General features: G+C 34.6%; 2 protein-coding genes across 2 annotated transcripts in view; one reads left to right on the forward strand and one right to left on the reverse strand.

The window, feature by feature from the left end:
- The window catches only part of LOC112049150 (uncharacterized), a 54,885-nt gene extending 36,951 nt beyond the window's left edge, over positions 1 to 17,934 (forward strand). The window contains exons 2-9 of the mRNA XM_024086950.2: positions 3,424 to 5,310; positions 5,892 to 6,173; positions 7,298 to 7,601; positions 10,454 to 10,741; positions 11,714 to 11,885; positions 13,036 to 13,238; positions 13,999 to 14,186; positions 14,840 to 17,934. Of these exons, the coding sequence (XP_023942718.1) occupies positions 3,425 to 5,310; positions 5,892 to 6,173; positions 7,298 to 7,601; positions 10,454 to 10,741; positions 11,714 to 11,885; positions 13,036 to 13,238; positions 13,999 to 14,186; positions 14,840 to 15,107 (3,591 nt within the window). The 5' untranslated portion in view covers position 3,424 and the 3' untranslated portion in view covers positions 15,108 to 17,934. The remainder of the gene's footprint in view (positions 1 to 3,423; positions 5,311 to 5,891; positions 6,174 to 7,297; positions 7,602 to 10,453; positions 10,742 to 11,713; positions 11,886 to 13,035; positions 13,239 to 13,998; positions 14,187 to 14,839) is intronic.
- LOC112049142 (MIT domain-containing protein 1) lies at positions 17,133 to 26,266 on the reverse strand. The gene is made up of 4 exons (XM_024086938.2): positions 25,616 to 26,266; positions 24,984 to 25,222; positions 24,580 to 24,779; positions 17,133 to 23,725 (listed from the first exon to the last, which is right to left on the reverse strand). The coding sequence occupies exons 1-4, from the start codon at positions 25,740 to 25,742 to the stop codon at positions 23,563 to 23,565; spliced, it is 729 nt and encodes a 242-aa protein (XP_023942706.1). The 5' UTR covers positions 25,743 to 26,266; the 3' UTR covers positions 17,133 to 23,562.
- Between the last annotated feature and the right edge of the window lie 686 nt (positions 26,267 to 26,952).

The following is a 26,952-nucleotide window of genomic DNA, read 5'->3' on the forward strand; positions in this document are numbered from 1 at the left end:
TGATCATCATCTATGATCATTATATTATTATCTTATAAAGGTAAAAACAAATGCTTCTCTGTTTGATATGATGATACATGTGTATATTCGATTGGGTTTTAAATACGTTTTGCATTATTTAACGTTGTCAAACCGTTAGCCCGCATCCCCTATTTTAACTAGCACTGGCTCGAGAACTTTGTAATTCATATAAATTTTGTAAGTACCTTTACTATTTTATTATTCAAGTCTTTTTTAAAGTTTCAAAATAAAGAGAATTGAATTCGGTAAAAATTACTGGATCGCGACCGAAAACTGTAATTAGGAAGTTATATTAACAGCTTATTGTTCTATACATTAAAAAAAAATTTTTGCCGCCACGGGATGCCTGGCAAAAGCTGTGGCTTTGTAAAAGTTAAACAATACTGTATACACTACGGAGTACACAGTATAGGTATCCGAGCTCAGTGTAGCGAGAGAGATGGCTTAACGCCGGATCGAGTGGGAGAGAATCGCACAGTCGATTGCGCATGGCGACGCGTCGCCACACCGTACACACTACTGTATATTCCTATATATATCATCATATACCGTGGCGACGCGTCACCATGCCAGAAATCGATTTAACGTGCGGCTATAAATATTTCACATCAAAAACTTAGCTAGATTTATCTAGATGAGCAACTAATTAGCTAAATCTCCACATAGCGCAACTACTACGCAATATTATTATCAATCCGCTAATTCTTAAAAATATGTGTAAATGATTTGCGATAGTTAGCATGTACTTACACGAAACGATTAGCATTGGGCTGGTAGTTTGCGCAACCGGCTCAGTAACCATTAAGTTATTGAGAACATCGAGGACGTACAAACATAAAACGTACATACAAATTACACAAACAACTTACAACCTCCTTTTTAATATAAGCTAAATTAAAAAAAAAAACAGCAACGATAAGGGATTGACTTTTGAAATACTTAGTTTTGTGTTTACATATTTTGTAGCTCATAAAACTTAGCCTTAACTACTTGTACATATGTTTTCTGTGCCTTAACTTATTGAAAAACTTAGCTCAAAGCTTAACTTATTGAAAAAAACTAAGCAAAGTATTTTTTCTAATTCTTAAAAATGCGTGTTATAAGTTGGTACCTTATAGCTTACCTTTTCAATGGGGATTATTTTGAGTAACTTCACAAATCTGTCATCAATTACTTAACCTAACTTATTGAAAAAGTTTAGCTCAACTACGCAATACCTATCATTTCAGGTAATTCTTAAAAATATATGCGTGCTTTAAATATACCTTAAAACTTACTTTTTCAATAGGGTTTTTTTGGAATAACTTCACAAAATCAATTACTTAACCTAACTTATTGATAAAGTTTCGCTCAACTACGCAATACCTATCATTTCAGCTAATTCTTAAAAATATTTGTGAGTGATTAGCGATCGTTAGCGCATAGCTAAAGCTACGTATGAAGCGATTAGCGCGGAGCTGGTAGTTTGCGCAACCACTCATTGAGGCTACTGGTTGTAACACTTCGTGATTTTATGATTGATAAATCCCGTTCGCGTCGATTGATAATCTATATATTGGCCTAAATTAGATATTGATAAAAGAAACCTAGTTGAGTTATAAACTCTTCTCAGTTCAGATCAAGACGCGAATAGAACCACTATAACTTTTTTATTATTTGAGTTTTAGGTTTTTTTGTTTTAATTTATGACAATATTTTATTATCATGCAGTTGTTAATATATTTTTAACATTACAATAAATAAAAAAGAAAATTACTAATTTTGATCATTTTGATAAACTAGATATCAGTACCCATACTGATTTTAATTATTCACTTATTTTTCTTCTAAATTGTACGAGATAAATTCTTATCTCACATGGCTACTTTTTATCACGGAAAACTAGAGATGTTTTATTATCCTGTAAGAACAGGATAATAAAACATCTAAATTCACGCGGTCGAAGTCGCAGATATCAGATAGCTATAATTTTAGGATCAATGAGTGTCCTTTGAAAATGTTTAAGCTAATAATTACAACATCTAAGTCAAGTTTTACTGTTTTAGTAAAGTATTGTCAAACGCTAATAGGCTTAGCAACTTAATAACTTAGCTTAACCTGTCAAAAGACTTATTTACCGCGACACGTATTCAAACTAATTGTATGAAATAAAAACACTTAACTTTTCCATACCGAAACGAATCGATTTGGTATATTGAATTTCTAAACACTTATCTCTCATGCGTAGTATGGTTTTGTATGGTTAGGAAATTCATCGTCATCTTAAGGTCACCACAAGTTTTTAAATATTAAAATTCTTTACCATTGCAACATATCTATTAATGGGAAAAATAGGCGTGGAAAAAATCAATAATTTTGACTGAGTTTTGAGTAAAATATAAAATAATTTATTTCTAACTGCATCTGTAAAAAGTTCAAAATATTGTTATTAAGCCTTTTCCTTAGACGTCGACCACTTTGAATTTAACTTTATTTCTGAGAGTTCTTCTAGAGTAATTTCTTCGTAAAAAAACTAACTTTTAAGACACACAATAAGACAATAGGTCTTCTCAAAAACTTCAATAAATTTTAGATCTCAAGTCACAACATAAGAATGTATATCAAAGTTAACTGAGTAGTTTATGCTTGTAAAAATGATAAACATACAAAAATACTGACGCATTGATTATATTACTTTTGTCTTATATAAGTCTATACTTTTAACTGCACGTGTAGCAAATCCATATTTGCAAGTACTTATAAAGTATTCAATTATAATGCAACACATAACTTATCAAATAATAATAAACATTGACTGCTTCATACTTACTGCTATTACGATTACCAATATGTAGCGCTATTGAGTTAGTCTGACTCATTACATTGACTCAGAGACAAACCGCAAGTCCTATTTAGAAGTTAAAAAGAGTAATTAGCTGATTTCGGCACCCAAACGAATATCGATCTTGTTTAAATAGTAACAAAATTGAAATTAGTTTGTAAACTATATTGATACCAAACTTCGTTTTGTTCACATGGACTTCAATGCCCAGCCTCTAAGTCAAACGCAAACGAGGGGTGCGAAATCAAAACTGAATATGAACTTTAACAATGCCCTTACAGTCGAACATAAAAGAATCTGCAACGGTTTTTAACATCTGCCTGCAACGTGGAATGTCAATGCTTTATGTCGTAACACTCAATACCTCATACAAACAAATGTATTACATTTTAGATAAAATCCCACAATGAAAAAATATTTCGATTATGTGAGCAAGGAACAAAAGCGGACACATTATGCGTCGTGAACTTAGACCGCTATAATGGACCAAAAATTACGTCATTTGAGCCGATCATTACACCCGTCGCCTTCAATTTTCCCACGAGTCATTTACCTAACTCTTTGTTTTTTTTTTGTTGTAGGATGTCAAATTTTCAACGAACAAGAAGCAAGGTTTGGTGGGGTGACGCACCGCCTAATATCGCCAGTCCCGTCGCTCAAGCCGAGTGGAACCAAAATGAACGGAAAGACGAACAGAATTGGGAGCCTCAGTTACCTCATTGGATAGCAAACCAACCGCAACAAAGGAATGTTAGTGCTGAAAATTTAGCGCCAGTGAATAACATGCCAAACCAGTGGCCCAACCGTCACGGTAGTCCGGGCAGTCACAAGAGTCAAGATTCAGGATTTTCCGACTCCGACAGCTCTCCGCCTGTATCTCAATATTATTCTACGCCTGATAATAGTGATAAAGATAATAGCGATAAAAATAAATCCACAAACAGTAGCGATTCGAATAACAATGAAAATGTTACTGTTAAACAAGTAAATAACTCTAACATATCAATTAATGTTAACACCCCAACTCCAATACCAAAGCCTCGATTAAGAAGCAGTAGCGTAATACAAACTCCTTATGACTTACAAAAATATTGCGAAGTCCATGATGACGAAGAGCACATGGAATTGTTGAAAGATAAAGAAACTGAAAACGCAAATAAAGTTGAATCAAAATATCCTTCTCCGAAAAATATTAACGATGAATCACAGAATAAGGAGAAAGTCACTAAAACAATAAATAAATCAGTGATCTCGAACTCTGTCAAAAATGTTAACACTTCGTCAACGTTTCCAAATATAAATAATAATAAAGAAAATACCCCAAATACGAGTGCAATACAAATAGATACCAAAGATATATCTGTAAAAAATTTGAATATTTTAAGTCCTTCTAAGAAATATCCGGTCAAAAAATTTGTATCCAGTACAGACAGTACCCAAATGAGCAAAGTAGCTAAAGTCAAAGATTTGGAAACCAGTAAAAATAAATCGGACGACAGTTTAGAATACATCAAGTTATCACACAATAATGAAATTGCGGTGATAAACCAACCTAGAGTTCGGACACCAATATCTAATGTTTCATATGTACCAACTGAAAGAATTTCAGCATCGAAACCAGAATACAAACAAAGCATATCCAATGAAGAAAATATTCCTATTTCGACTACACCTAAATTTCAGAGAAATAGACTTAATCAATCATTAAATTTTGAAGGTCAAAGACTAGATCAACAGATATTAGACATTCAAGAAGGATATCATTCCTTAGGGTATATTGATGAAGATGAACTTTCAAAACCAGAGAAAATATATCCAAAAGAGCAAGTTCATAAACCTGTTAAAGCGTTACTAGGCAAAAACATTATGGATAGTCTTCATTTAAAACCAACAAAGAAGCCTGGGCCTAAATCTAAACATCGATTAGCTCTGAAAGGAGAAAAAATAAAGGATCAATTCAAATTTTTCGGCACAAAAAAGGAAAAGCCCAATGTAGTCTCAGATAAAGCTGGAGGGGTATTAAATGGAAGTCGAGTTCCATCGTTAGGTCTACCAAGAACATGCGATCAAAACTCATGGGTAATCGTTGGATATCCAACACAACAAGAGATGTTAATACCGAGTTATAATGAAAGATTGGTAGGGACGGAAAATGGGAAAAATGTTAAAGGACAAGACAAAGGTGCTTCTAATGAAAATATCGATAAATGCCGATTAACCCCACCACTACAATTCCAAGATAAACAGAGCTTTCCATATGAAACTGATTCTAAAACTGACAAATCTTTAACACACGATTCCAAAAGGGAAAAGTTAAAAATAGATGACTTGAACTTTGGGGACGTTCAGTTAGATTTAGGATGTACCTCGACACCAAAAATGCTAGCCCCTCATGAGTATATGAACGGTGCTCAGAATAGTAGAAAGAAAAATTCTAGAATAAATCTATTAGAGGACTTTAATGGCGGGTAAGTAATATTGACTTTCATTAAAAACTTTATTTTACAGAAAATGAATATGAGAAATATATCCATACTTATATTATAATCTAGTAAAACCCCTGCGGCTTCACCCACAGAGTTCCCATTCCCGTGGGAATATGGGGATAAGAATATAGCTTATGTTACTCGCTAATAATGTTGCTTTTCATTGGAAGATTTTTTTAATCGGTCAACTAGTTTCGGAGCCTATCCGTAACAAACAAAAACAAATCTTGCCTCATTATGATAGATTAGAAATAAACCCACTTTGAGCTTTTTGCTTTCCCGGCGAAACCCTTGTACCGATTTTTTAAATTATTTTAGCTATGTAAAGCTACATTATCCACGAGTCACACATACTATATTTTAAGCCCCATATTTCCACGTAAACGGGAACTACGCGAGGCGTCATCTTGTATGTATAAAAACTTCATTAGAGATACCTATCTCTAATATAACTTTTTATTTTAAGTATATTGTTAGTTGTTGTTAGTAAAAACAAAGTAAATTAAAAACCTATTCCATCTACTTTGTTTTAACTACTATTTTAACATAATCTTATTTTCCAGGTTAGTATTAAACAATCGCAATGAAATATTGTTCAGAGAGAGGAGTATAGATCAAACAACATTGGAGAGAGTATGCGACAGGAAACCCGAATGTGTGCAATATTGGCTATCGGATTTGGTCGGGTCCTGTGAGAACGAATGTATGACGACTCTGCAGAGCAAACCTTTGGGCGCTGAAGTGAAAGCCTTGGTCTCTGCCAGCTCAGCGACGATCACAGGGAACATAAAGAAGGTTCAGACGCACGGACAGATTATAGTACATCAGTATAGTGATGTTATTAGGTTGGTATTGTATTTTTTTTTAATATAACAGGTTCACTAAATACTACATTAGCTGATGCCGCACGGTTTTACCCGCGTTCCTGTTCCCGTAGGAAAACGGGGATAACATATAGCCTTCCTTGATAAATGGGCTATCTAACACTGAAAGAATTTTTCAAATCGGAGCAGTAGTTCCTGAGATTAGCGGGTTCAATCAAACAAACAAACTCTTCAGCTTTAATTAGTATAGAGTATAGATGATAAGTGAAGATGCAATTTAATGGAAGCGGGCTTACTTCATACTTGGAATATTGTACTGGCATTGTCCTGGAACGCTAAATCGCTTAGTGGTATGTCTTGATCGGTAGGATCTAGATTCTTTCTAGATCTAGGATTATTTCGTAAGGTGGGCCCCGCTGACGGACATGCAGAGCATAGTCGACACTGAATATAGAAATATCGTTTATATTGTTTGTTGACACTGGCCTCAGAAACCCCTATACCCCTCTACCGTTAGAGTGGTAACTCTGGTCAACTCAGGTATAGTCTGAGACCAAACCTCAGCTAATTTGGATAATATAAAATCTGGGAATCACAGGACCTCTCATTTGATAACACTGCCAACAGTGCCAGAGAGTTCTTCATCAGGTTTAAAAACTATTCCTGTTCCTCTCCAATTAGTCGGCAAATACTGTGTTTATGAGTGGGTAGGACATTAGTCCAGTGGGCGGGAATCGAACCTCCACCTCAGTGATGAGTCCGGTACTTTTACCGCTGAGCTATTGAGACTTTTGATCATAGTGCACACTGCACAAGCATAGTGACATTAGTAGGTAGGTATGGTAATTGTGTTATTAGAGCAGGTGTTATTTTCCTGATCGATGTGTAACGAATGCCGATGTGTAATTTATGGTAACTACCATTTTCCCATGATGACGTCATGCAAATTGCGATGTTGACTTACTTGATGCTGAGAAATATCCTGTAGTGACTTGGGCAAAACAATATTCTACTTTGACGTGACCTTAATATTTTAACTTTAAACTAATGCAAACAAACTAATCTCCTAGAGCCTACGGCACTTACACAATCAGAAAAAAAATCTGTAATAGTATTTAAAAATAACATATTTCTATATTTTTCAGACAAATGGATTCTAATCAAATAAGCGAAGAACAAATTTGTCTCCTAGTAGCAAACATCAACGAATTCGTCCTAGCTCACAGCATAACACTAAACACCAAACCGCCGGGCGAAACTCCGGAGAGATGGGACAAAATCAAAGTCTCCCTACAGATGTACCTCCAAAAGCTCATAGACATTGGAGAAGACGTCAAAATTGAGCTCAATGAGAGTAAACCAGAGTGGAATCTTGTACAGAAACATTTGGACACGTTGATTGAAATATTTTTGGAAACGACGAAAGCTGTATTGGTGCAGCAAATGAAGGTTAGTTTTTGAACATTAATTGTATTATTATTTATGTAGACATATATTTTTGACTATAGGTGCAAACTTTTTTGAAAGTTTGTCAGGCAATAGTCTAGCTGAGAAAGCAAAACTTTGGGTGGAAAGCGAGCAAGAACCGGCAAAATTTATAATATAAGAAAAAAAAGCTTAAGGTTTTGTGTTCAAATTATTGTTTCTACGAATATTTGTAATTAAAGTTGTCCATTATACAACATTCGCAGCTTTAAAGTCTCATTTTTAACATATTTTTAAAAACTACGAGTATTTATTCCAAAAAAATATAAGTTCCTATTTTAATACGTAGCTAACTTATCGATTCACTGCATCTTAAGTATTTCTACATCTTGTAGAGACCAATGATAATTTTATACTATAGATCGGTTACGTCCCTAAAAAATCTCCGCAAAAAGTGATCCGAATAATAGGCTACAATACTGAGTGAGCACATGCACAATTTTGTCTTTAATTTCATTATATGTATAATCTTGTACCGACTCTTAAATCTATGCATTATATATTTATGTATACATATATAATTTTAACACTTCCTGAACACACAACTCGACAGTAGACGATATTTAGGTATTATTTGTTTAAATAACGTTCGCTGTTCACCACAACTAACATTGAGTTGTGTATAAATTTCCTCTTTAACAGTATTTAATATCATAGGAGACTTACAAAATATTCAAAGCTATTCATCTTAACTCAACTACCTACTTAAATATCATATCTATCATCTAGATCTGAACTACGAATCAAACATAGATTTTATAATACTAGAAAGTAACAAAACATGAATATAGTAATAATTATCTAATCAATTAACAAAAATTAAATGCAATCGCAGAATAACTTGCTAATTTCTCATAAAATTATGTTCTAACTACATTTCTAATAGCGATTAGTTAAATCGCTTCGATTGAATACTAATGCGCCGTCCGCGAGATTCCATCGTTAGAATAAATTGTGCGCCGATAGAATCTTTGAGATTTACATAAACAAGTCCATATTAAATATCTTGTTCTTGGAATATTCAGAATGCAATATTCAATAGTAAATGGGAGTCCTTTCTAAGCCTATCTGTCCCATGAACTGTGATTACATATTTTACATTACATAAATTCTAAAACTTAAATTACAGCAACGACATTTTAAATTACAGCGTATAAGTAATCGTACTTTATGATATTCGGATTAAATATTGTACAGCATTATAATATTTTATTAATATTTAAACTATCTTCAACTCTGTTGTGCGTTTTTCTAATTCTGATGTTGCCGGGAAAGATCGAAATCCTTCGAAATTCCACTTGTTTGGCATTGTTCTTTAGTTTATCTTGTAGTTGATAACAACGATATTTTACATCAATACGACAGGTCTAGCGCATTAAAACTTAGGTGGACTTAGTCTTTAATGTTGTGTTGTGTGGTTAGGATGTTCAAAAACTGAGATATATGAGATATACATAAATATATAAAGTAAGTAAACATAAAATTCATGTGTGCGCTCAGTGGAGTCGCTAAATTCGGATCACTTTTTGCGCTGAATTTGTAGGCATGTAACATATCTATAGTATAAAATGATCATTGGTTGAAAAGAATAAGAGTATCTATTACCTACGTAAAATAATAATATGTTTTATGACGAGTTTATTAAATCTTTACTAGTTGTCTAGTTGATACCTAAACTGAGAAGAAATAAAATCAAAATAATCATTTTTACTGATAACATATCTGATACCATATCAGTAAAATAGTATTATCAAATGAAGAGATGAAAAATTCAATACCTACAAACAAATTGAATAATCTTTAAATACTCGTATATAAAAATCAATGCAACTTTTCATTGTAATTTTATAACTCAAGAACGGGCTCGCCTATCCGAACCAAATGTTTAGGATAGTAGATGGCTTATGAGAAGTTTGAACGATCGGTCGGGCGGTTCTTCATTTACCACATTTTTTGTAACAAATGAGTTCAGGGGTAGGGTAAGGTAGGGGTGGGGTAGTGTAGGGTAAGGATAGGAATGAAGTGCTCTTAAGTCAAAGCGAAGCCGCTAGTACCACTGATAGCGATCGTTAAAGATCTTTATCACTTATGTAAACATTTAAACATTGTCATAATAAAATCTGCGATTTAAGCTCCAAAAATCTATAATAAGAAAGAAAGCCGGCTTTTTAAAATTGTCTGATGATAATGCTACATAACTACGCACTTTCGAAAATTCAAGAGTAAAATATTGCAAGCTTAAATCACGACCTTAATTCTTATCATTAGCGACTGTGGTCTCATCATAAGACAACGAAATGCCATGTAATTTACTGTAGAAATAGAAGTGTTTTTTTTATTCTGTACAAGTTAGCCCTTGATTACAATCTTGACTGATAGTAAGTGATGATTCAATCTAAAATGGAAGCAGACTAACTTATTAGGATCCACCCCCTTTCGGTTTCTATACGACATCGTACCGGAACGCTAAATCGCTTGGCGTTACGTCTTTTGCCAATAATGTGGTAACTAGCCACGGCTAAATGGACCAATTAAGAAAACCTCAATAGGCCCAGCCGGGGTTCGAACCCAGGACGGTCTTGTAAACCCACCGAGCATACCACTGCGTCACAAAAGCCGTCTTTGTTCTGTGTAATTTATCAAAATCTAAAACACCGTGAGGAAACCTGCATACCTGTGAATTTTCGTATTTTTCTACGTGTGTGAAGTCTGCCAATCTGCATTGGGCCTTGTGGACTATGGCCTAACTCCTCTCATTCTGAGAAGCAACTCGTGCTCAGCAGTGAGCCGAATGATGATGTTGATGTTTATTACAGACTCTAGTATCAATAATAGAAGAACCACCATCTGATTTGATCTTAAAAAGCACGCTCACTTCGATCGGTCACTTGGCAATGCTGACAGAAGACAACGAGAGTTCTTTGCACGAGAAATGCTCTAAAATCATGAAGAGCATCACTGAACTGCCCTTCGTAGACTGTGGAGTACCCAGAGCATTGCTAACAGCTATCATAGAAACTAAGAAGAGTTCTATAAAAGCTCTTTCATTGAGAGCTTTAGCCACGGTCTGCGTAACGGGTGACGCGGTCAAACAGTTTGAAGAGGTGCGTATGATATAGTAGCTTATGACACTCCTATGATATGCGGGCGTCGGGGGGAAGGACTGTGCGGGTGTGAAATCGTGATTGCGGGGAAGTAAGGTGCATCAGTGAGGCGCGGACCAGGGGGAGTGTTACGAACGAAATTGTCAAGTTATAGCTTATTGTAGTTGGAGCCGTGATAGCCCAGTGAATATGACCTCTGCCTCCGATTACGAGTGTAGGTTCGAATCCGGTCCGCTACATGCACTTTCAATTTTCAGTTATGTGCATTTTAAGAAATTATCACGTGTCTGAAAGGGTGACGGAAAAATATCGTGAGGAAAGCTGTTTATCTGAGAATTTTCTTAATTCTCTGAGTGTGTGAAGTCTGCCAATCCGCATTGGGCCAGCGTGGTGGACTGTTGGCCTAACCCCTCTCATTCGGAGAGGAGACTCGAACTCAGCAGTGAGTTGAATATGGGTTGATGATGATGATTGTAGTTGGTTTGTCATTAAAACTTATAATAAAAAAATTAAATAGATAGGCCTACATAAAATTAGATAATATAAGTGAAGTTTTATTATTATTTCAGAAAATATTAATTTCACAAGAAACCCCTCGAGAGTAATGATTGAATTTTGTAGGTATCCTTAATTGTATGTCATCATCATCCTTTACCTTATCCCACTTGGAGTCGGCAAAATATGTCAATTTTCTCCATTCGTGTCTATTACTAGTCAACTCATCATCCACTTACACACACTTCAACCATCTCTTCTTTGGCCTTCCTCTCTTCTTGTGTCCTTCCACTTGCGAAATGAACATTTTTCTAGTAATATGACTTTCAATTCCAAACCAAGCCCAAGCTAACCTTTTACTCATTAATTTCATATGATTCATTTTAACATTAACCCTTTATTACGGTTAAAATGAACCATGTGAAACAATGTAATAATCTAAATTATTTAGAAAAATATATTCCTTATTTATTACAGGGCGGTGGCATAGAAATCCTATCAGACATTCTCTCTGACCGATCGAACCCAGAACCACAGATGAGAGAGGCGATCACCGTTCTCACTCAGATCACGGCGCCGTGGCTACGCGGTCATTACGACCTCACACAGTTACATATATTCTTGAACAATATCATTGAACATATTACTGGTGAGTTTATTATACTTATTCTAAACTAGCGGACTTCGTTCTACCCTACCCTACCCTACCCTTACCTACTCCTACCAACCCCTACCTTACCACGCGACAGAAGCTTAAAAAATGGAGTAACTTCTTCCGTTTTCCCAACATTTCCTGTCACTGCTCTGCTCCTATTGATCGTAGCGTGATGAATATTATAACCTGTCCAGGAGTATGAAGAATAATAATAATAAAGAGTAGTTTTTGTTTCTATAAAGAACATACAGACAGACAGACAAAAATTTTACTGATTGCATTTTTGGCATCAGTATCGATCACTAATCACCCCCTGATAGTTATTTTGGAAATACATATATTTCATGTACAGAATTGACCTCTCTACAGATTTATTTTAAGTATAGATAAATGTGTAAGAACTTGTACTTGTAAAACTTTTACAAAAAGTAACTACTTTTGTTTCCTCATTGTGTCTCGGTCATGTGAAATTCGATTTAATTGATCGTTAAATTAGAAATCTCAAAACCATGAGATCGCGAAAGTTTAAAATATTTTCTAAAATACTGCTTGTGACATCTAGCGGATGATAGCGCAATTACCTCGCATATCATTCAATCATTTAAGCTTTATGTTTAGTGAAATTACATTACTGCCATCTGTCGTTGAATAGGAATGGAAAGAAAGAAGAAAGAACTATCAACTCAACGCATAATTAAAATTCTTTAAAACGAAAATAAATAATCTATGGTTGTCTTCATCGCATAGTTCATTTATTCATTATTTATTACTAGTGGACGCCCGCGACTTCGTTCGCGCGGCAATTCAGTTTTTCACAAATCCCGCGGGAACCTTGGATTTTTCCGGAATTAAAGGTAGTCTATGTGTTAATCATGAGTGAAATCTATTTCCATTCCAAATTTCAGACAAATCGCTTCAGTAGCCGCAGCGTAAAAGAGGAACAAACATACACACAAACTTTCGCCTTTATAATATTAGTGTGATGTGATGTATAAATAAATCTAAATAAATAAATAAATAAATCACACAATTAAATTGAAGGCAGGGTTCAATTTAATTTTGTACTAGTTATTATACATCCAAATGTTGAATTATTAATTAATAGTAATAGATATTGTAAATGATCTCTCAATTCTTCCAACAGGTCTTTTATCCAGAACTGACTGCTGTCAGCTGTTACTGCTGTGCACAGCTTGCCTCGTGAACCTGGTGCGGGAGTTAGAGCTGGAAAGGAAAGAAGATACCAATGGCTCCGACATCGTGTCGGTTATAACTCAACACCGCACTGTGGAGAGATTGCTGGACGCTGTGAAAAGACGTGGTCCGAATATTTCCGTGTTCCTACAGGTGATTAAAAGTTGTAGTATATTTGTTTTATGCTTATAATGATTTTTATGGTTTTGATTTTTGGCTGGACGGGTTTTTGCACTCAGAAGTTACTTATGCCAGGTCCACACGGGAAAAATAAAACTTGCACAAAATTACTGCGTAGTTTTGTACAGTTTTATAGAACGTGTGTACGAAATTTGGCGCAGATTTTTACGATAAACGCCATTCTCAATAGCGTGCACTTCATAGATGCAAAAATGCACTGCCTACTCTAAGGACCCAATACTAACCTATGTTGGACCACAGAATACATAGTTGGACAAGGATTTTGATATTTACTTATTGTGCATACACTAGTTACATACCCACGCCACTGGCCACTCTATCGGAAAATCAATAAACTGTAAAATCGGACTGCACAGTCCATTTTTACAGTTTTTACAATACCGTTTGGACCGTACATTAGCTAGTTAGCTATCCATCTATTACAGTCTTCTTCTTAAGGTGCCTCTCCGACTAGCGAAGGTTAGCAGTCAGTTTCTTGAACTCGTCTCAATTCTTCGCGAGGCGAAATAATTGTGCGGCGCTTACGATCCCGGTCCACTCTCTGAGTCTTTTCCATACTGACGACTAGGGAAAATAGTGCAGTGGTTTCCCGTTGCCTTCTGCAATTACAGTCAGTGAATGCAAATTCCCTTTTAAAATGTCACTATCCCTGGTTTATCAAATGAAAAGCACTAATATTAGTTTGAATTCTATAACTAAATTATTGTTTCAGGAGCAAACAGCGTCGCTATTGGCGTCTCTGTCGCGCGTACCGCGCTGCGTGCTATTGCTGTCGCGCGCGTCGGTGGCGAGCGTGGCGCTCGTGTGCTTCGTGCGCGCCGTGTCGCCGCTGGCGCCGCGCCGCGCCGAGCAGCGCGCGCAGCACAGGCTGCATTGCCACGCTGCTGAGGCTATCTCTAGGTAACTAGCATCAAATTGATCTTCTGTGTGATGATTGCGAGTTATAAAATTATACTGCAACACAGGTGTTAAGCACTACATGTCAAAAATTTCACCCACTATACCATCACGCCGAAAACAGCATTTTTGATGTTAAAAAAAGGCGGTTTCTCGTCCCTGGATTCTCGATTTGTATTTCAGAGAAACGAATACGAATATCTTAGCATTCCATGGATTCACCGCGCGGGTGCCGGGTCAATCGCGTGGTAGAGAAAAACTCCGAACAGATTCCTGAACTTGTGACTACAGAATGTAGGGTTAAGAAATTCCTCGACGATCGATCAACACTCCCCGTTCTCTGCTCGTGTTGTTCTCCCTGCCTAGCTTATTAGAGTGGCTTTGAATACTCGTTCTAATATAGAACTAGCTGCACTTCTAGAGAGCCAAGGTCTTTAATCAAGTTATAGAGATATTTCGCTGGTAATCCTCTCGCACCTACTTCTACAGGGTACAGGCTAACTACATAGCCATTTTTAGTTTGTAAATTTGTCAGGTCATAATATTTATTCACTGTGATCCTTCGGAATGTTAGTCTCCCACGGCACAGTAAGCTCTACAAGGAAAATTATGGTGTTAATGTTATATTTAAACTTAACCGAATATTATTCTTTCAGATTGGTAGTAGTACCGGACGTAGCGCACCAAATCATTCAACTGGAGGGCGTTCCGCACCTAACCCGGTTGGTTAGGACGCAGCGAACTCGCCCCAGCCCCGACGGCAACCCAGACCAGATCCTCATACACTGTCTCAAAGCTCTGCGCACACTACACAAGCACCACCCTGAGGCATTCACAGACCAAACGGACGTCGATCAGATGATAAAACCCCATTTGATGGAGTCTTTGATGCTTTTTTCCGCGAAACAGGAGAGTTACGTGTGAATAAATGATGTTTGTTCTACCGAACACTAGATGGCGCCACTTAGATTTTACATTTTCAGACCAATTAACTTCTATAAGACCTGCCTCACGATCTTGCCTTGATTAAGATCAAACGTATTTATACAAACTGCGTCTATAGAATCGATATTTCATTGTGTTAAAATTACACGTGTGTGTATAACGATTTTAAATTTATATTTGTGTGTAGTATATTTGTGTATTGGTGTTAAATATTTTCAATGTAATATGAGGTTTACCTCTAAAAAACGACAGGCAATTTTGTTGGTTAATTAGAGATACAAGTCCAATAGAATAATTGGTCTGAGATTACATTGTTTGATAGATTAAAAATCAGTAACAAATATGTTTTTATATTGGGACTTTACTATAGCACTATTTAGCGATTTATTTAGTAGGTATATCCGGGAATTTTCGGTAAATTATTATCAACACGCGCCATCTAGTGGTGAGTTCAAGCATTATAGATTATCGACCTTATTGACTATAGACAGCCCAAGACAATTTTTTTTTACAGATGACGAATTTTGAGTGATTTTATAGACTAAAGTCTAGTAATTCTTACTTTTTATGACTTTTCACATAATTTAGATTTCAGCTAAAATTATTCCAAAGATAGTTTAGTTATACTATGTTTCCTTTTACAGTATACTTAGTTAAAAGGAAATTATAAACTAGATTTGACTGAAGATTTATAGTTATATTTTTAATGTGCCTAGGGATACTTTTCGAGCTAGTTTTTCAAGGCTTTGAGAGTTGGTTCTAGTTATCTACTTAATATACTGAATAGTATTACATATGTAGATACATAAACATGTTTTATGTGTATCATAAAAATCACCACAAAAAATGCAGTAATATCCGGCCGCTCAGAGATTGCGTTTTTAATAGGTCGTGATCGAATGGAACATATTCAATTACAATTGCCTCGTTTTTTGTCTCACTACAAAGACAAACAGTTGGCATAACCATGTAACATCGCAGTTCAACAACATTGAACGCCAGTTTGAAGTTACATCGCACATTCGATCACGACCTGTCTGGAACGCAATCACTGAGCGGCCGGACATTAGTCCATTATACCATAGTCTATAGGCATAGACAATTTGTATAACTCCACTTAGGACTATTAATTATTTTTGAATTCCCGTGGGATGCTTATATAAAAATCCACGTATTATTTTGTTTATCGTGCATGCTTTTAAGGTTTATTAAACCCCAGTTTTACTATGTAAGTTATTCTTTATATATTTTTTTGACAAATGATGTTTCATGCTTTTGTATATGCTATAAATTCTCTACTATTAACATAAGGCTTGGACTATACGATTTCAGTAAACCCATCAAGTTTGGGTATCAGTTAAAACTGACTTCGTCTAGTCCGATCATAGGACATTAAAAATTACGTGCACACATCAGTTTTGTATGTGTACTAGTTATCAATTTAACTCTTAGAGGATTTTTCGTTTTTTGATCAGTTAACGGCTGTTGTATTCGATCATAATTATTTAAATTTTTGTGATATTGTAGCGAACCTTCACCTGTCTTATCAAAGTTGCTATGTTGGCAGCAACTATTAGCTGCCAACATGACAATTTTGTAAGCGACCATAGACATATAGAAAATAGTAGAGATGGTCATTCAAAATATTATGAAACTATTTTTTTTTACAAGCCACCATCTCATATTAACCCTGTCAAAGTCAATTCTTTTAATTGCCACAATAGTTTATACCTTGAACAAACAAACATACAGTGTGTACGTAATTTTTATGGAAGTAAGAGAATCATCTCTGGGATTTTGCTGAATGTGTCCATTTTTTGTAAATCCCTGCCTTTTAATTATATGTACTTGTTTAAAACTACCTTTTAAGTTATTTACCGGAGGCCATACATATATTTGCTAGTCTTAAATTTTATTATTTAATAACGCAACATTATCAACTTAAATAAAATCAAATACGTAAATACTGACTTCAGAAACGACAATTAACTAAATAAAATGACATTAAATCTATTATAAATATATTATTTTTGGGAATCTTAGCAACAATAAAATATTTTGTCAATTAACACAAAGTGAAATTACCAACTTAGCTGGTGAGCATACTTATTCCTATTAGCTGTGTTATTCACTAACTTATTTGTATTTCACAGCATTATGTTAACCAAGCCTGTTGGACAATCAGTACATTTTACATTGCAAATTTTTCAACAAAATAAAAAATGTTTGGTAAAAAGCAATATCAAAAGCGACCGAGTTAGTGAATAAACAGCAGATGTCAATAATATTGAACTTTTTGTCATTTTAAGCATTCCATTTCCTTAAGCAATTAGAATATAAACAATATCCTAACTTTCATACTATTTGAGCTATTTAGGAAAAAACATTGACAAAATTAATCTATACTTAGGACTATAATGGAAACCCAATGTAGTCAAAGTTTTTTTGTAGGACATTTATCTAATTTAGACCCAAGTTATGACCTTGAAAGTGATTTTTTCGAGTTAAGTTAAATGGTATTTTTCAAATAAAGCCCTTGAAAAAGTCGATTTTGGTATATGTAAGTTGCGATAAATTGTATGAAATTTGTAATTTGATAATCAATTTATTAATTTATTCTATAAATGTATGATCATACTTGTATTTTATACTTATAAGCATAAAATAATCGTCTACTTAAAAACTTGTTTACCTCGTAAGTAAATATTACATACCATATTGTAATATTGTAAAAATATATTATAACAGTACATTTGGGGTGACCCTTGTTATGTTTACAAATAAAGTATATCGATCATTATAAAAATATATTGTTTTATTTTACTTAAGTTTTTCAAATCATCTATACTAATATTATAAAGCTGAAGAGTTTGTTTGTTTGTTTGATTGAACGCGCTAATCTAAGGAACTACTGGTCCGATTTGAAAAATTCTTTCAATGTTAGATAGCCCACTTATCGAGGAAGGCTATAGGCTATATATCATCCCCGTATTCCTACGGGAACGGGCATCACGCGGGTAAAACCGCGCGGCGTCAGCTAGTCAATAATAAAATTAGATCAAATACCATGTTTGCTGCTGTAAACTGCAGTTTATAAGAAAAGGCTACTTCGACAATTGTTTTCTTATATCTAGTGACTCAATCGTGAAAAGATTCATTTTTCAACACAGAATAGAGAATGATACAGAATGCGCTGCTTGTATAGATACAAGCAGTGCAGTGAAGCCGGTGAAACCCATAAAAAACAAACGCGTTACGCGTCGGCTTGACATCTGCGCCGTGTTTTGAGCGCTCAATCTGCCTATTATTCTTTAATCTGTGTTTTCCAATTTATTTTTATAAAGTAAATTGAGGGTCTGGACCCTTGAATCCTGCTAGCTCCCAAAACCACACAGGTTGAAACTCCTACCATACCATAGACCAAATAAAATGACAAAGGTGTCATCATAATTCATAGATACTTACGATCTAAGGCCCTTTACACACGACGCAATTTAAACGAACTTAAATATTTTATTTCTTCGTATTTCAAAGAGCTGATTGTATGAGTTTGCATCGCTACTATGCAAATGTCACAACCAGTGGCGTGCACAAAGTCTTTAACTAGGGTATGCACTTGTAATAAAGAAACACCAAAGAAAATCTTGGTTTTAATTAACTTAAAATTGCAGACATAGTGACACGAAATATGACACATTAATTATTTTTAAATATTATGACATTCACTCCCCTTATTGTTTTTTTCTCTTTGTCATTACTCATCACAGTCACACAACTATAATCACTAAGGTAAATTGGTCGTCGTCTGCACCTTTCCGATCTTCTAATAAAGTTTTGTGTAGAACCAACTTCAGAGTTTTCATTTCCTGATGAAGAATCTTGCTGAGGATTAGTTGAATCTGTATTAAGTTCCTCTACGTTTTGAGTCATCTGGGAGTTATTATTATTATTAGTAACAACAGTTTCATCTAAAACTGGATGAGGAAAAGGTGCTAACTGGCGGTTAGACACTGTAGACTCTCGTCCGTCCTTTTGTCGAATGAACGAATAATGGGGATTGCTTTGTAGCAACTCCACTTCTTCGACGTATGGATCATTTTTGTTACGTACATTCTTTTTCATTAGAATTGGTCCAGGTATCAGCCATGTTGGCAAGGATTCTCCTGTAACGGACCTCCGGGGGTGTATAAATAACCGCTCGTGTGGGGTAGTATTTATAGATGTACACAAAAGTGAACGAATTGAGTGTAATGCCATCGGCAGAACGTTTTCCCAATGATCTATCGGTAAATTTTTAGACCTGAGTGCGAGTTGGATAGCCTTCCATAGCGTGCCATTTAATCGCTCCACTTGACCATTTCCACGAGGATTATATGGTGTCGTCCTGCTGCATGCTATTCCAAGGGAATTCAGGAATTCGGAAAATTCAGCAGACATAAAGGCGGATCCTCTGTCGCTGTGTATATATAAATGTGTACCGAAAGTGTGAAAAATATCTTTCAAACATTTAATTACAGTAGCTGCCGTTACATCTTTGCAAGCATAAGCAAAAGGAAATCTACTATATTCATCTATAACGGTAAACAAGTATTTATTACTTGTATTACTGGGTAAAGGTCCTTTAAAATCGATATTTAACCTTTCAAATGGTGCCATAGCTTTTATAAGCTGCCCTTTTGTTTTCAAAAACCGAGGTTTTAATTCAGCGCATATAGGGCAGGAATTAATAACTTCCCTATTATTATCTATTGAGAATGGTAAATTTTTCGTTCGTATCCAGTGTGCCATTCTTGTCACACCAGGGTGGCATAGTGAGTCGTGTAATTCACGAAGATAATTAGTATTTAAGCTAGCGCAAACTCTAGAAAACGCGTCAGCAACGGTGTTTTCATTTCCGGGACGATAAATAATTTCATATTTAAAACATGACAATTCAAGTCTCCACCGTTCAATTTTCTCGTTCTTGATTTTACTTAGTAGTACTTAGTGCTTCTGATTAAACATGAATCCTACAGAACGTTGATCCGTAATTAGCAAAAAATTTCTTCCTATCAGATAGTGTCGCCATTTACGAAGACATTCTACTATTGCACAAGCCTCCTTTTCAATTGAAGATTGTTTACGTTCTGCGTCAGAAAGTGTTCTAGTAAAGAAGGCTATTGGCCGTCCTTTTTGTGATAGAGTACCAGCTAGAGAATGATCAGATGCGTCTGTTTCTAAATATTTCTTTATCTTCAATAGCATGAAGAGAAGACATTTTTATATCAGTTTTTATATTTTCAAAAGCTTCTTTAGCTGTGTCATCTAATGGAAAGCAGGATACATTAACCAAGGGTTGTATCTTTTCAGAAAATTTGCTTACCCATCTTGCATAATGTGCAAATAAACCCATAACTCTTTTCAACTCATTAGAATTAGTGGGAAGTGGTAGTTCGACCAGAGGTTTTAATCTTTCGTAGTCTGGTTTAATATTATTGTTCTTGATATTATAACCTAGAAAATTTATAGAATTCGTACAAAATTTACATTTATCTTCATTAAGTGTCAAATTATATTTATAAACAGCTGTCGTAAATTTCTTTAAATTTTCATCATGCTCAGCTTTATCTTTTCCACACACAGTTATATCGTCAAAATATGCATAAATACCACTCAATTTTTCTGTATCAATGATAAATTGAAGTGCACGCTGAAAAGCTGCTACCCCGTTAGTAACTCCAAAGGGAATTCTTGTGAATTGGTATAAGTTTCCGCACGCCTCAGAAGCAGTGAATTTTTTTTCATTGTCTAGTATCGGAACTTGGTGATATGCACTACGTAAATCAATCTGACTAAAATAATTATATTTGGCTACTTTGGAGACAATATTTTCGATGTTTGGCAAAGGATAGGCATCCAAACATGTAAATTTGTTTATAGTCTGTGAATAGTCAACTACCAACCGTTTGCGATGAGATCCACCACCTGTTACAAGAACTTGAGCTCGCCAAGGAGAGACGCTAGGTTCAATCAATGCTTCAGCTCGAGTATTATTAATAGTAATAGGGATTGTAGCTTTAATTAGACTACTAGGAAAAGCAGCTAAAGTTGCAGAACCGTGGGTATTACTTTCATTCTGATTTATAGACATGCTATTTGTTATTTCTTGCTTTGCACTTCTACAAACGTTTGAAAAATGGCCTTTTTTAAAACAATTTTGACATTCTGCCTTGAAGGCAGGACATTTGATCCTTTGATGAACAGTGCCACCACAAAAGAAACAACGTCTTCGTTGCGGTAAATTATTTCGAGCCTCAAAATTAAAATTCTGTAAGTTGTTTTGTTTTTGGGCAGGTAAAGCGTTAAGTTGAGTAGTATGATTTTGAGTACTTCCCATGAGTAGTGCATTTTCTCCGCAATTTCAAGTGTGACTGCCTGATTTAGAGCTTCATCCAATGTGAGAGATATATTTTCTAATAAACGCTCTCTAATTTTTTTTGAAGATATTCCAGCTATAAAAACTCCTCTAACCGTTTGATCTGCGTGTTCTTTCGCTGTTACATCTTGAAATTCACAGTCGTAAGTAAGAAGTTTTAATGCTCTTGCATAATCGGAAATAGATTCATCTTCTAATGGTTGTCTAGATGTTAGCGTATATCTATATCTAAGATTATATTTTTAGGTTTTACGAATATTTTATTTAGTAATTCTATTGCATCATTAGGCATCATTATAAGATCCACAATTTCTTACAAAGGAAAAATTTTTGGGTGACAGGTGATTTATTAAAAGCATGAATTTCAAAGTTTTCGTCAGCACAATTCGATATTTCTTTCTGTAGGAAATTTTCGAATGTAAATCGCCAATGGATCCATTTTAAATCGGCATTTACATTACCAGGTTCAGCTTCAAATCTGTCTGGCTTCAGGTAGCGACTGAGATTCTGTGAAGGTGCATCATGCCATGTAAGTTCTTCTTCTTTCTGCATTATATAAACATTTAAGTTAATTAAATTGTAATAAAGAAACACCAAAGAAAATCTTGGTTTTAATTAACTTAAAATTGTAGACATAGTGACACGAAATATGACACATAAATTATTTTTAAATATTATGACAGCACTGTACGTACAAAATGTACAAAATAGAAAATTTCGTCTCTAACAGGATCGAGATGAGTCCTTAGGGTCGGCAGTGCATTTATGCATCCGTGAAGTGCACGCCACTGGTCAAAACATGTAGATTGGCCTGCGTCTCCAGTGTCCTAATCTTACAACACGCGTCATCGGCTCGTTTAAAAAAACATCGTGTGTATACGCCTTAAGGCTTAGAAGAATAGTGCGAATAGACAGGACACAATAATTTTAATAAAAAATATATTTTCAATCGAATTAGGTTCCCTTGTAATTCATTGGAAAATATACCTTAATAAAAGGTATATTTTTTTGGATTTTTTGGCTAATAACCTATGTGTTGTGTCAAAGATACTTAAAGAGATAAATTAACCATGCCAACAACAAAAATATTATGTTAAAAACTCCTTTAAATATTAACAATTATAATGTATGTGCTTTTTATTAGTTTGAATAAAAATAACACAACCTTCATAATAGCAACATCAATTCAGACAAATCTTAAATTATAAATAGTATAACTTATGTATAATGTATTTAACATATTATTATTCCGATTATTAAATAAGAAATCACAAAAAAAATACTTGCAATAAAGGATTAATTTTTACAGAACTTCTAAACTTCACCCGTAATTATAATCATGGTTGAAGATTTTAACTTAAATTTTCTTCAAAGTAAAGTAGACCTTAATAACTACAGATTAAAGTTCACTTTACTTTGAGGTTTAAATCCTAGTCCATGAGTTATAAATAATAAATAAGGCAGTAGATGTTTTGTAAATAAAAAGAGAATGCTTATAGGTGATAAGTTCTGTTTGTTTTATCACACAATACATAAGATCCTTCAGTAGGTATAAAAGTATAAAAATCACAAAACAGACTGATAGCCTTCAATATGACATCCCTCATCTTATGAAGGTTGAGGTTTTGGAACATTGAAACCTTCTTGCTACTTATCATAAGGTTGTATTCATGTAGAAAGGAGGTTCCCTGTCTTCATGAATACACCCTTATGATCATCCATCCATCCATCCATCCATCACCCTGTCATGGCCGACAGGCGTTTTTGCTCGTATTGTCAAAAACATATTTAACATGTAATCACGTCTCAAAAAAAATTTTTTTTTTAATTCATTACTATTGTGCAATCAGCTGCAACAGCTTTGAGCAAATTGCTTGTGGATTCTTCACGGCATGCTAGTCTCAAAAAAATATGAAAAAAAAAATTTTAGTCTAGTAGAATAATAATGAACTATTTAAGACCATTTAAAAAAAGTGTCAACTAGAATATTGCAGGCTGTCTGTCTAAAATATATCTTTGTTATCCACAAGATTGTTTCACATTCTTTGAATGCACAATATCCACTGTAGTCTCATGACATTGTCTTAAGTCCAAATCATATACACCCAGACAGAACTTGTTATTTGGTGCCTTGTAGAAATCCAGACCTCTGCCGATTTTTATAATCCATCCAGAACTTAATCTGAAAATAAAAAAAGCTATTCCTTTATATATTTTTTACTATGTCAGCAGTAGATTTTTTTTTAAGAAAAGGGCAAATAATGATAATATTGTAAGAAAAGGGTAGTCTATTATTAAGAACACTACGATGTTCGATTCGACAAAGTGACGCAATTTGATTCGTGAAGATTGGGACTTGGTGGGTTGCGAATGGTGGCGATGTAAGGCGCTCGCCGTACGGTCATCTTCAGTAAATTAGTATTCTCGTGTCATTCAATCAGTCCCCACATTTTTTGTGTAATTCTTCATGGATTATTTTGCATTATTCTCTCCAGAATAACTTGAGCAGTGAAGACGAGTGTTTAAAAAAAATTGAAACAGTAACGGAACTAATGACAGGGCACTGTTCACTAAATAAACACCTCTTGGTTCTAGGTATAACCGACAGTCTCTGTGCAGAGTAGAGGAAGAGGAAACCCCGATTCATGTCATGCATAGATGCAGAGGTGTATCCAAACAACGTGCAGCACTCATTGGATCCCCAGCAACACTCCATGAGGCATTCGGTGACCTGGGCGGAATACTAAGCGGGGACCAGCACCAAAAGGACCCACGTACAACGGCCAACCCTAGTGGCCAAGTGCGGAAAAGGTCCAGGAAAGAAGAAAAAGAAGATGAAGAAGATGAGTGTTTGATATATGTCGGCAAGGGATCTCTTTTAAACCTGCACCCAGTCGCGAGCCTCGGGCACTGCTCAAGGTTATTCTCTGTATATTCTGGTAACATTTTGATTTGATTTGTTGAATACCTATAAAAGTCATAAAAAAGCAACTTCATTTTGGTCAATTTAGTTATGTTAAATGTACTTAAACTTACATTATTTGCCTGTCATGCAATGTTTCAGAGTATTCAACTAGCAGTTTAATTCCATACTTCTCTAAATCATCTGTTAAATTGATGAACCATGCATTCTGATTTGCTTCAGATTTGCCATCTTTGGACGTCTTTAATTTTATTATCCTTAGATTTTCACATGACTTTACTAATATTTCACATAGCCGAAGGAAGTTCTGACACTGTGAACAATACAAATATGATGTCTCAGTCAGTGGTGTGCACTTCATCAAAGTACTGCATATGCTAAGAGTTGTTTTTTAATGCTTATTAAATGAAGATTTTCCCAGTTTGGTTAATTTTTTTTGCTAGTGCATACCCTGATACAGATATTTTTATCTAAGATAATTCACATCCTGAGCATTGCATATATATAAATACCTCACCTGATGAAAACTCCTGATATAAGGATCTTCAACAACTACATATTGCACCTCTTCATCAAGGAACCTTCCAAATAGTGTCTTATATCCGTGGCCAGTGGAGTTGTTCTCTATCTGCACTTGCTCATGGAACTTGCCCTCCTCTTTCTGCTTCAGTACAAGCCTCTTAATGGTCTCCGCTCTGTTCATGTACTCTTCTACTTTTTTTCTTAAATAACTCTTTTTTGCATCATCATTTTCATCTTTAAATAATTAATTTATTAAATTTACATATGATAAAATGAGATAATAGAAAGAAATACATTAAGCTTGAAATTTTTGGACTAAAATCTTTACTGTAACTGTTACATGTAAAGAGATCAATGAAAAACTTTGAAATACCAAATAACACTGTCCGTTTAGATGTTTTTTTTTGGTGGTGATTATTTTGGTGTAATAAAAATCTTAATTAGCCGAGTTGTACAACAACATATTTTCTGGGATCTGGGATTCGAACCATGGACCTCAATATCCATATTTGAACTAGAGACCAATGGGATACTTGTCAGTTTGTCTAAAGATTTTAAATAGGACTATAAGTACAGTTTTTAATTTAAGTACCTATTTTTATAAATATAACTATAATAATTCCATACCTCGCATTTTATCGACTAATACTTGCAAGCCTTCTTGATAACAAACGAGTGCTTCTGTGTACCGCTTTTTTGTATCTAACTCCACTCCTCGTTTCAAAATATTTACTGCAGCACTTTCAATATTCATAGTTGAGAAGGAAAATAAATATCGTTGTAAAAAGCTGTGGTCCCTTCTTGTTATGTATAATTCTTAGAATTTAGATAAGATTTACTGCTAGATTATTCTGTGATATTTTATTCAACAGCTACCTATTTCCTTTCCATTTATTTAAAATTTCAAGTTTCATTTCAACATTTTATTAATAACGACTAATAAATAAAACATAATATTCCAAACGCAAAGTATGTATAAGTAATTTACTTTTTCTGTTTTTTAATTGTATTTTATTTTACCACTATCACTTCACACTGTCATATGTCACAACCTGTCACAAAAATAAATGGCATTGGCATTTGGCATTTGGCAATGGCCAATGGCCAACGGACAACGGACAAAGGCAACAATGGATATACCTTTGGTAGGTATTAATAAGTAATCCTACTTTACTCGGTAAATTACCTACCCATAGACATAAGACAATAGAGTAGAAATCCTGACACAATTTATCATTAATATTTTCTATTTCTGTATTTTTTTTATCACATACATCATCGTCATACATCACAGACGCACGGAATAAAGAATATCCAGAATGAGTCCAAAGATTACAATGTATTATTGGAAATAGATAGGCTATTTTTCGGAACGCTTGTGATAGCGCCATCTAGTGACTAGCTACGGTATTTTAAGTATAGTATCCATTATATTATAAAAATAATAATGCATATTTTTTGTAAATGAGAGATTTTTGATTTTGTAATAGTTGAAGAAACCAATTGAGAAAAAAAAATAAGACAAAAAGTTTTCCATTGTCCGGGCTCGAACTCAGGATTATTAAATCATACCATTGTTATGCATCACTAAGCCAAATGACTATATGGAACAGTGTTGAAATTAATGTACGGTTACTGTCTTTCTTTAATAATCCCTTTGCTTTAGAAATACAAACACATTCTTCCTATTACGCGTCAAAATTAAAAGGATAAATAATTCTTTTTTTTGTTTTTTTTTTCCATACTTACACGGTTTAAATCTCTAAAAACATTTTAATACATACATAATTGAATTAATTATCCTGGAATCTTAAATCTAGGATGTAGATGGCGCTGTTTCATAAAGATTTCACGTTCTTCTAAGTTCCCATGGCATGAATGAGTCAATACAGGCAGCGTGGTAAGGCCGGTGAAACCCATAAAAATAAACATTTTTCATAATTTATATTTCCAAATTTTACACT

This window comes from Bicyclus anynana, chromosome 23 (genome assembly GCF_947172395.1).
Source record: "Bicyclus anynana chromosome 23, ilBicAnyn1.1, whole genome shotgun sequence".
NCBI lineage: Eukaryota > Metazoa > Arthropoda > Insecta > Lepidoptera > Nymphalidae > Bicyclus > Bicyclus anynana.